We start from the raw sequence: 11,222 nt of genomic DNA on the forward strand, positions 1-11,222 counted from the left end.
TAATTTTCTATTCTTGCTAGTTTTTTCTGATATGCCTCCTGTTTTACTGATTTGCTATATATATACACACAGTTCTGTATCGTGTAATATTGGACAGTATGAAAGCAAACGAGAGGTAGTATGCTTCGCCCGGTGACGGGTTCAAGCAAATATCCCTGAGAACTTCATAATGTTTTCGTCCGTTCTTTCACTTGATTCCTACCAATTATAATTTGTTTTCCTTCCGATGATGTTAAGTCTGCATCTGAGTCAAGCCTGTAGTAGCCTGATGATCTAACGCTTTTCTTGGTGAAGGTCAAATAATCCTCCGGACTGGACCCGGCTGTCGCGGAAACGGTCTGTATTAAATTTGAATGGAGTGAGAATGAAGGGAAGCAATACTTGTTTAGTTTACACAGTTGAACTTTTAAAATCGTTTTTAGTAATCAGAACCTCCGTCATTAGCTGCTTGGTGCAAATTGTTGGGAAATGTTGGCTTGTGCTTTTCAAACTTTTTTTAAAAATGAAAAACATGGTGTACGGGTGAACCCAAAAGAAACAGAATATGGGTTATGGTGGGGAGAATTTCTTGCTGAAGATCATTGCCGAACCATTGATTAGCTCTGTGGGATGCCTGAAATATCATGGGGTTCAACTCAGGGGATTTTTTTCGAAGATTTGAACGTGAGAAGGGTTGCAGCGAAATTTGTCCCTCGCCTTCTCACCGACGAGTAAAGAAAGCGTTGATTTCAGGCATGTTTTTGAGTAAAAACGGTATGACACCGATTATTCACCATCCTATCTAACTACATGAAATCAAAGCGCTTTGTCACTGTGAATGGGGTAAAACCAAAATCGCTGGAAGACATTAAAAAACATCTTTATAAGTGAATTTAAAAACTGGTTTGTGGAATGGAAGGATCGCTGGCAGCAGTATGTTATGGTTCATTGAGAATACTTTGAAGCTGATTAAAATTTGATGTAAAAATATTGAGAAATAAAGAAGTGATGACGAACTTCCCATTTTTTTGTCTGAACTCGCGATGAATGCTCGTATTGGTCAACGGACCCTCATAACTGCTGGCAAAAAGCAGGAGAGGGGGGTTTATTAGATATGTGCATTATTTATCATAAATAGTTATACAGACAACTGTACCAGGAACATGCAAACTACTACCAAAAATGATTTTAATTTCGAAATCTGGTCTATATTTTTTCTAAAATATTTTTCATCTTAAAAGCTTTCTAAATTCTTCACAAACGGAGAAGACTGGATTAGAAAAAACGAACAATACAAAAGCTTTAATTAATTTTCACGTTTCGGAATTGCATACAAAAGTATTAAAGTTTTAGGAAAAGCAAGTCGTAGTTGTTCCTAGCTTGATTGTGTTCACTTTAGTGTGATACTAACATTCGAAGTTTTAGATTGCAGTAAATTTGCACGGTAGTATGCTTTATAGTATAGCCTATATTATTTCAATTTTGATTAAGGGAGAACTTAAGGCGGTTTTTAGACAATTCCTAAACACTACAGTATTATACTATTATTGATCTTATTTGAGCGGATGTCGGAATGGAAAGTATTTGAGAGCCTAAACACTAAGATGTTTCAGCTAGACGCTTTCTGAGAATGTGTCCTTTTCATCGAATATCAGAACTGAGCCGAATTGTTAAACTAAGCTTTGGAAAGTGCTAATTGAGATCTTTTATTTGATACCCCACATGACTATATTCGGCAGAAGAAAAATAAAGTTTCTTTGAAGGTATTGCGGAGGGGGGAGGGGTTGCTCCAGTGGGCTTACCAACAAAAACCCGGTCAAACAACTATTTCCACTTATTTAAATAAAAACGCATTTACCTATGTGCGGATGATTTCTTAGAATATATAGTATCTTAATTTCAAAAATTTTTACTGGCATCCTAAATAAATTTTACCCTGCTCTTATACAATTTATGTTTTCCTGATTATCAATATGCTTTAGCCCCATACACGATTTCCCTTATCCTATTTAATTTTTCCCTCCTACTATTAATTTTGGAACTCCGCTGCCAATGCACCACCACCATCTTGTCACTTAATTTTTTATTATTTCTCTTACGTGTTTACGCGTACATCTTCTACGCCCCAGACTGTTCTGAATCATTCGAAAATCCTTTCATTACTCCTTGGTTCAGTCATTGAAAAGAGGGCCTTAAATCCCTTTTCTCAAAAGCGGTCCATATTCCTGCAAAAGGGGATTGTAAAGTTTTTTTTTTCACCCAATAGTCATGTTCGGTATGAAATGAAAGGTCTCAATTAGTATTTTCCGTTGCCAGTTTTGCCATTTGTTGGAAAGGCGGGGAGTGGTAGGACTCGCAAGTGAAGATTTCTCTAACGGACCCATTCTCAAAACCTACCCAATCAAAAAATCTGAAAAAAATCACGAAGCTGCCTCTATACGATGTCAAGGGCTGAAAATACTCTCCATATCGATATTTGCTCAAATTAAGTTAATAATAGTATATTACTATATTTTTGGGAAAATTGAGTAAAAACCACCCTTAAGTTTATCCTAGATTAGTAAAGTAATATAGATTATAGTATGCTATCTTCAAGTTTGATCAAAATCGTATTATTACTAACAAAGTTACAGTAGCTCAAAGTTGACTTTACCGTGTAAATTTACAGCAACCCAAAGTACTAAATATCAATATCACACTAAAGTGAGTAGTCTGACAAGATAAATGCATACAAATAACGGGCTACATACAAATGGGATAGTTCTGCATTCAAATATACTCACAGACAAAACAAATAAAACCTTTCATAACTGAAGCGCCCAGCTTCCGATTTCCCGACTTGTTAGTAAATAAAATAGTCTTCCATGTTAATGTTTTGAATTCTTCTCATCCCAGAATGAAATTTTGTGTAAGTACGAAAATCGATTAATAATTTGCAACCTTTAATGCTTAAACCAACTGCAATGGAGACAAAAGTCTCTACGCATTATGTGATGTTGGGAACTTCTAGGAAACTTTGGGACACTTGTCCTTTGCGGGATTTGCGTCTGCTCTTCACTTATTCCTTATTCTGGATGACATTGGTCGGTCTATTATAGATTTGCTTATGTCTCCTCAAATCCCTATCCCTATTTTAATGAGTTCAGTACTCGGTGCTTCGCAATAATGCAATAATAATCGACTTTGTAAAATGCTCTATAGCAACTGAATTCAAAAGTACACGGTTAATGATCGGTAGAAATCTCGCTCCTCTTCCATCGCTCGCCCAGTAGATAAAAAAAATATGAAAAAGACTTTGGGACATCTTGTGTATGGCAAGGACCGCTTGACCGTGAACTTCGCAGCATGTCTTCTTGAAACATCGGCCTACATAATAACTGTTTCCGAAAGGTCTGGTTTTATCTTGCGTTTTTTTCTTTATTTCATCTCAATTTATGTCTCCTTAATCGCATCAACACTTTTCAATTCGCGGACATTTTTGGCATCCTCTTCGCGTAGCTCCATATTCATTTTGTGCCTCAGTTGTCTTCTACCCGTAAGGACAATACCTAATTGAAATGCCTATCTTTTTTTAAAAATAAATAAATACTTAAATTGCGATTACCAGAAGTGATTTTCCACGGACTATTATTTATATTTTTACACTAATATTTATTTGTGTAAAATAATTGAATAAGCCTATAGCAGTGCGATAAGTAGTGTGACACATATGAGTATCCTTAACTAAACTAGGACAAGCATACTTAATTCATTTTCTTGAGTATTTTCTGAAATGGTTTTCCAATTTTACAATTTTTTTTTATTCTTTTGGTTTTTTGGGAACAAATTACCTTTTTCTGTAAAGTTCTCTGCCTAGTTCAGGTATGTGTCATTTTTATCAGATCTGCTTTTCGCGTTGTTTAACCAAAAATAACACACGTTGCTTTTGATAATCAAAATGGATGACCCTAAACTCATCCACGGGAAATGATGATTGAGGGGGTCGGGCGTTAGCCTCCCAATCTCCCTGCTCTGGGTTCAAATCCCAGTCGTCATGGGTGTCTGTGTTCGTCTTGTGTTTGGCTCGCCGTGTGTGTGTGAGCTTATCCCGCGCACAAAGTTTAGTGTGATGAAAGTAAACTGGAAACACTAAACTAGCACGTTGCTTTTGATAATCGAAATTGATGACCCTAAATTTATCAAACCATTATGGCATCTACGGTCGAACGGCTAAATTAGAAAATAATGGAAAGTTAAGTCTCAATCGTAAGCGGAGCTGAAACACTACAACAAAATATAGCGACCTATAAAGGAACGACCATTTATATAATGCGAATCCACCAGATATACTACTGCTTCAGATAATAAGGCGGCTTTTGTGTGCCATGCACGCGATATCTAGAGCGCAGGCTTGACGTGAAGAAAATAAGCCGTCAAATACTAAATTGAGGTTTGATAATTTCCGAAAATAGTATTCCCGTACCTTTTACATGTAATGAAGGTTTTCCATCAAGACCGCAAGGTATGTATGGATCCTTTACCACCCGTAAAGCCCGTTGCGTGTCTGAATATCTCACTTGCAAAGAGTCAAACCATTTGACTGGCCTCTTGGCATCGAAACGCCCTCAATCAAAACATTCTTAGTCATAGTTCAGAGAGTAGGGGACGTGATGTTTTTCTATTATGGTTTCAATAACACTATATTTTTGATATAAATGCATAACTATGATCTATTCTACTGTCTAGACTAACCAGAGGGTGGTTCATAAGCAAGTTTGCCAATTTCGATATATACATTTGGTCCTCAACTCTCATCGGATAAAGGGAATAAAAGTTGGCATGGAGGTGGATATGCCTAACATATTTTCATGCATGATTTCATCATTTGCTGGACGTAACATCAATTTAATCTACTAATAGTAGAATGGTTTTCTAGCGGGCATTAACCTTTCAGCTCCCCAGTTGCCTGGGAGTTAAAAATGTGGAAATTCAGATTCGTTCTACCACGAGCTGTCTGAGCTCTATGTTTCGAAGCTTTGGAAGGAGAATTTGAAAACTTCCTGCACAATGACCTGCTTTTGCCTTCTTCATCATATGGCGCTGTCTATGTTAATCTTTGTGTTTGTCTGGTTTTCACTGTCTTCTTGTTGTGCATCTGCCTCTAACGGTGCCTTTAAATCACATTGATCACTTAGTCTACTAACTTTTATCACTTCGCATACCATTAGCAATTGTACACTCCACATTAACAACATTGACATGAAGATATATTTGATGCGTGATTAAATGATTTTTTTTCTCTCCTTGCTACCTAACTAGATGGGTACGCGTTTTCTCAGGAGGAGGGAGGAGCAGTTCCACAATCAGTCGTCATACGAGCATACGATACAAACTTACGAAAACCAGAAGGCAACTAAAAGGACATCAGTACTTTAGGAAGTTCTTAATAAATCTATTAAGGCTACATACATATAAGACATTCAGATAACATTAGATTTAAGCTAAAAAAAATAAATTAATAATACTGCGGATAAATAACCAAATCTCGACTCTACATAGTTAAATGTGAGCACTGTTTCTCCCAAAGGGTTAAAATATGTTTTATTTCACCAACTATAGTCATGTTCCTCCTCCAAATTTGAAGCTTGGTATCGTGGAAATAACTGTAAGTGAATATATTTTTGGAAGTTAATTTCACATTGAAAATATTAGATCTTAGGACTCCTGGGAGCCGAAACTACACTCTCTTGAAGCAAACATTAACTAATTCTAGATTATTTGTACTGCACAAGCAGTTATAAAAAATCTTCAAAAGAAAAGTTTTATTTTTTATATTTTATATTAAGATTGCTGAGATCTGAAAATTTTATTCCGTTTCTTTCACTGCGGAGTCTTTGATTTCATACATTCATTGCACTGGTTTGATTCATTTTACAGATTTATTCGAAATAGTTTTTCAATCTTTTTGCAGTTTAAGTTTTAGTAAAGAACTGTGAAGTGTCCATCATATTTAAGATAAATAAACCTACAAGTAATTTCATTTGAATGTTTGTTACAAGGTGAGATTAACGATTTTTTTCGTCCTATTTATGTTTATCGATAAACACTTATTTCACGCGAACAATAATTTCTTAGCATGGTTGACTCATAGATATCAAATTTTTTGAATAGCTGCTAAAACCACGAAATGCACTGCATCAACACGAATTTGTTTTTAGCTATAAGACTTTTGTAAATAGGAGAACTGAACTCTATATGAGATATTATTGTTACTTATACTGGAAGAAAATTTGAAAGAATGATCTAATGAGCTACTGTTAAACTGCTATTCTATTTTTTACATTTTTTCTTTAATAATCTAATAATTGTGGTATTTATCTGGTTTAAGTTGAAGATCTATTGTCCGATCAGCGTCGAAGTACATATTTACAACAATTGTATATTTGTTATGTGTCAATATTTATTAAATAAAAAGATAAAAAAAACATAACCTAGATGTCCTTGATTGTCCTTTGTCGATGGTCACCTAGTCCTAGTCGGATTTAGTCTCCCTAATGCATTGCCTCCATTCTTTGCATCTTAGAAGATTAAGGGGGGAAACGACCACCAAGAGGTTTTGAGAATCTTTTTTTTTATCACATTGATCGTTGATTTAGCTATCTCAGAATAGGTATGTACTTACCTTTTCTTTTCATTGCGGGACTTCTAACTCAAAAGTAATGAGCCGATCATTATGATCATTATTATTTTGAAGGTATAATTCTTTATAAAATTGCAAAGAAAATGCACCTTTAGGATGATATTATGCTTTTAAGGATGCTTTTTGCATAACTAGTGAAAAAATGGTCAAAATTTAAATTAAATTCTAAAGTTTTAATTTTTTTTTTTCAACAGCTGTGTAATTTACATTTACAAGATTTTATTCGGTATAAAACGCAGTCACACTATCCAGCAGAACAAAATTGATAATAAGGACTCACCGCGGAAAATTTTCGAAAGCTTCTGCTCCTTGCGAAACGAACAGTAATCCTTACTCATGATGATGATGTCGTAGCTCGTTCATTCATCTTCATCATCATGGGGAACTCCTTGAACTGGTATTTGGAGTCTGACTGCATGCCATGAAGAATTGCATCATCCTTCTGGGCCACAGCGATTGCCGAAAAATCGACTGCGGTAGGGATGTTGATTTCGGAGATCCGGGACAAAGAGTCAGTGACTAGATTATCTTTACCGGATACTTGTTGAATGTCCCTTGTGAGTTGCCTTATGAAGGCTAAGTGCCAAAACTGGCGGGGAAGCTTTGTCAGGCTTTTTCCGCGAGGCAATTGTAAAGTATCTCAACGCACAAATATTAAAACACAAAAGAGTCCATCAATTTGTTTTTATTTACTTGATTGGTGCTCGATAGTCGACCGAGCTCTTTTATCTTCTAAAATCTTCTTTATTATTTCACCGCGTATCTCCGATTGAGATCCTTTCTTATCTTAAAGCGTAAAACTGGACAAGTGGAAGGGTTTCAAGCTAAACCTGTTTTCACACACACATATTCACCACACACATGTATTATTGGAAGATCTCCGTCGAGATCTGTTCCCAATTTTCTCATTTGTGTAGGATTGCAAGCTATGGTAACAAGTTAGTACGTCTACTAATTGCGTGTTACCATGCTCGTCCTACACGTTTAACTAAACCTCTTCCACGACAATTATTACATAGTTTTCATCCGATTGCGCATTGATAATCAATGAGTCGGAGACACTTTAACTCTCATTGCACATTCCGAATACGAAATAAGTGAGAGATATAGAGCTCATATTTTGTCTCAGTTTTAGCTTTTTACACATTTCGATTTCACCACTTAACATATTCCCCGGGCAGCAGTGCCGCTATTCATTTGAAAAATTGATCGAATATTTATATTTGCTATTTTTACTGCTGCGGGAATTGATCTTTTGCAATAGTGATATTATCTAATTCAATATTGCCTTGTTTTTTTTAATTTAATTTAATTATTCAAATTAAATATCTTTTCGCCAATTTGTTCATTTTTTAAGGATTTGCGTATTTAACTTATTGTTGCACATAGATCTGAGTATTCAATATTTTCATCTACTTAAGTACATATATAGTTTTAGGGAATCACCCATTAAAAAGACATAGCGTCAATATAGTCAATTCGTTTGAACCGTTTGAAATGGCGTAATTCGTCTTGAATAAACAAACAGATCATATCATATTTTTTGTTCTGAAATACATTTTCACCGGTCTAATATTTTCTTTTCAACAACCCATCGATTGGGAATTACATTTCATTCTATTTCATACAAAATTTAGGGAATTGTATTATATGCTTTTAAGGTATCTCATTCATAGTATAGTATATAGTTATATATAGTATAGAGTTAGCTTCATTAGTTCAACATAGTCTCAAGGAGAATCCTCGGTTACCGATAAATCTTTGAATGTCGCAAAAAGGCATCAGGCAGTAATTTGATGATTTACACTCACAACTGAGGAAATCCTACTTGGTCTTACATGATTTCAAGCAAATTGCCCATGATTTGATTGTAAGTTCAACTTTAAATTCTCTATATAATCATATATCTTTCCTTCAACTCTAACTGTTTTATTCTGATCACAAAGAAGTAAAAAAGAATGCTTTAAGATCTTTTCCTTTTTCTAATTCACTTAATACGTTCGAAAATAATTGTTGTTGCATGTATTTTATTAGTTTCACTTCCACGATTCTTAGCTTGCTCAAAATTAAATTATTAAATCGACATTTTCAAAGCTATGAAAAATCTCAAAATGTAAACTAGAATCCATTTTGTCTTTGAAAAGGAAGAGTACTTCTTTAAAAACTCTAAATTATCAATTTGAATTTTGTTGAACTTGAACTACTTTTTTTCAGTGTGAATCAACTTTTCTTTTGCGAAATTTTACCACTTTATGTAAAATCCAAGACTCTGAAAAGTCTTTCAAAAAATCTGGACCATTCTACCACACTTTATTTTTAATTCTCTTTATTGGGAACCTCTACTAATATAATCAGCTGGATTCGCCTTGTGCTTGTAGAATATTCGTACCTTTGTTCAGGATTAGAAATATTCAAAGTCCCACTATGTTATTAATATAAATATATTTTTGCAATACTTCGAATTTTATTCGACTCAATGGATTCATATTAGCCAAACATAATGAAATCTTCAGATCATGAGTTAGAATTCAAATTATTATTTGCTTAATTACACTTCATTATGTTAAGGCACTAAAAGAAATCAATTAGAAGTTTTAACTGAATTGAATAAAAGGATAATCAAATAAAATTATTCTTTTGGAAACTTTTCCGAAAACCAACGAAGGCAGATCCACTGTTCAGCTTTATTTCAATGAAAAGAAAAAATTAATTGATTAATTACAGAACCACCTTGAGGAGATTTCTAGTCTTTAGGATTATGAAATGTATCCAAACCATCCAAATCGTCTACAGTATAGAGTTGACTCACAGCAATTTGTGTATAAGTTATCAAACTTAATCATGTATACAAATGAAATTCGCGAATATTGCAAACACAAATTGACTTCTCCTATTTTGTTCCTCATTCGCCAGTTGTTCAAATTCTTTTGTATAATAAAGGTTAACATTCTTTCACACAATATTGCTCATTTATGGAAAATTGGTGGGAGCAGAACCTTGACAAAGGCACAATACAGAATTTTTTATGAACATAATTAAGAATTTTACAACGGAAGGAAAATTTGTACATATAAGTGATGTTCGACAAATTAAATGTTTTATGTTGTTCAAGTAATCAAGACTTTGCTATTTTAAAGTTCATGGGGAGTCTGCCCAAGCGCTTCACAATATTCTTTGACCACAAAGAGCCAGTTTGATTTGGAGAAGAATCACCAACTCAACAGCTGAGATTAGAACAAAGATTGCCACCAAATATTGAATTGAATATACGTTATTTAGAATGAATAATGAAATATTTAAATTTAAAACGAATGCGATTAGCATCGCATCAAAATGATATTATTGAATATCCTTTGCCACATCATGGAGTATCGCACCCTCCAGCAGCAATTAAATTTAGGTGTGATTTTAATGCATCCTGCATTTAATCTAGTAGTCATTGAATAATTATTTGCTATTAGGGCCAACATTTTTGAATTATTGACATTTACCTTTGATAGCGTGGGCGTTGCAATGTCTACAATCGCTTGCTATTCATATAAAAAGAAATGCCCCCAAGAACGGCAAATTATAATTTCTTGTCCTTATATAGACGATTTATCAGCAGAAACATATTCTTGGAGCAATTAACGAAAACAAAAAATAAAATAAAAAGTATTCCAAAGAAACTTGAATTACGCAAGTGATTTTTGAACTCTTATGAAATAGTAAAGAACATTTCACATATGGGATTTTTTTGATTTACATTCAAAAGTACTAGGCGCCTTCATGGAATGTCTTGCATGAGTATTTTGGCTTTCCTAATTATTATTACCATGATCAACAGAACGATGTTAAGTAAGATCTCAATGATATCTGATCCAATGGGATTATTTGGCTCCAACATCTTTAATGACAAAATATTCAATGCACCAAATATGTAAATATGAAGCAAATTGGATAATAGGGTCCCAGCTGAATTTCTAAAAACTTGAAACATTCTTAAGTGTTAATTTATAATTTTAGAAAATGTAAAGATTAATAGATCATTTGAGTTGAATGAGTTCGAAATTGTTGATTTAATTTGCATTGATTTGATTTTCGGATGGATCAACAATGTACTATGGCGGTTGTGTGCATATAAACAGATATCAAGATTAATTGAGAGGAAAATTATCAGTTGAAGTTAGTATCTAGCATCGTTCTCTCTACTTAAATAAGAATTAAATAAAACTGGGTTGATATCTAAATAAGTGGAATCCTATTGTTATTTAATTCCGAATTGTATTGCTGGTTTCCATACAGTCGAAAACGATATTTTGAAGCAGTTACTCCTGTTAATCTATTCTCTTCTAAAAATTCACAAAATCATACGACGTCGAACAAAAAATTAACAGGAGTCAACATACATCAACAATATATACATAAAGGAGAAAATGACCTGAATACAATATTTTAAACCGTTGCCGCTGCAAGGATGCAACGTAACATCACCACGAATGCAATCTGTGAGAAAATTGTCACCCAAAAAAATCTCACACGATTCAGCCTACTTTTATGAAACAGCATGATTCAACGATTCTTG

The 11,222-nt window shown here is 34.1% G+C and overlaps 1 protein-coding gene across 11 annotated transcripts in view; it reads left to right on the forward strand.

The window, feature by feature from the left end:
• LOC119653569 (probable phospholipid-transporting ATPase IA) overlaps positions 1 to 6,280 on the forward strand; it is a 174,690-nt gene extending 168,410 nt beyond the window's left edge. For 10 of the 11 annotated variants that reach the window (XM_038058294.1, XM_038058286.1, XM_038058287.1 and 7 more), the window contains one exon: positions 5,278 to 6,280. In XM_038058294.1, the coding sequence (XP_037914222.1) occupies positions 5,278 to 5,375 (98 nt within the window). In that variant the 3' untranslated portion in view covers positions 5,376 to 6,280. The remainder of the gene's footprint in view (positions 1 to 5,277) is intronic. The other variant, XR_005249722.1, reaches the window with a different exon arrangement.
• Positions 6,281 to 11,222: the final 4,942 nt, after the last annotated feature.

The sequence above is a fragment of the Hermetia illucens genome, chromosome 4, assembly GCF_905115235.1.
Source record: "Hermetia illucens chromosome 4, iHerIll2.2.curated.20191125, whole genome shotgun sequence".
NCBI classification, from domain to species: Eukaryota; Metazoa; Arthropoda; class Insecta; order Diptera; family Stratiomyidae; genus Hermetia; species Hermetia illucens.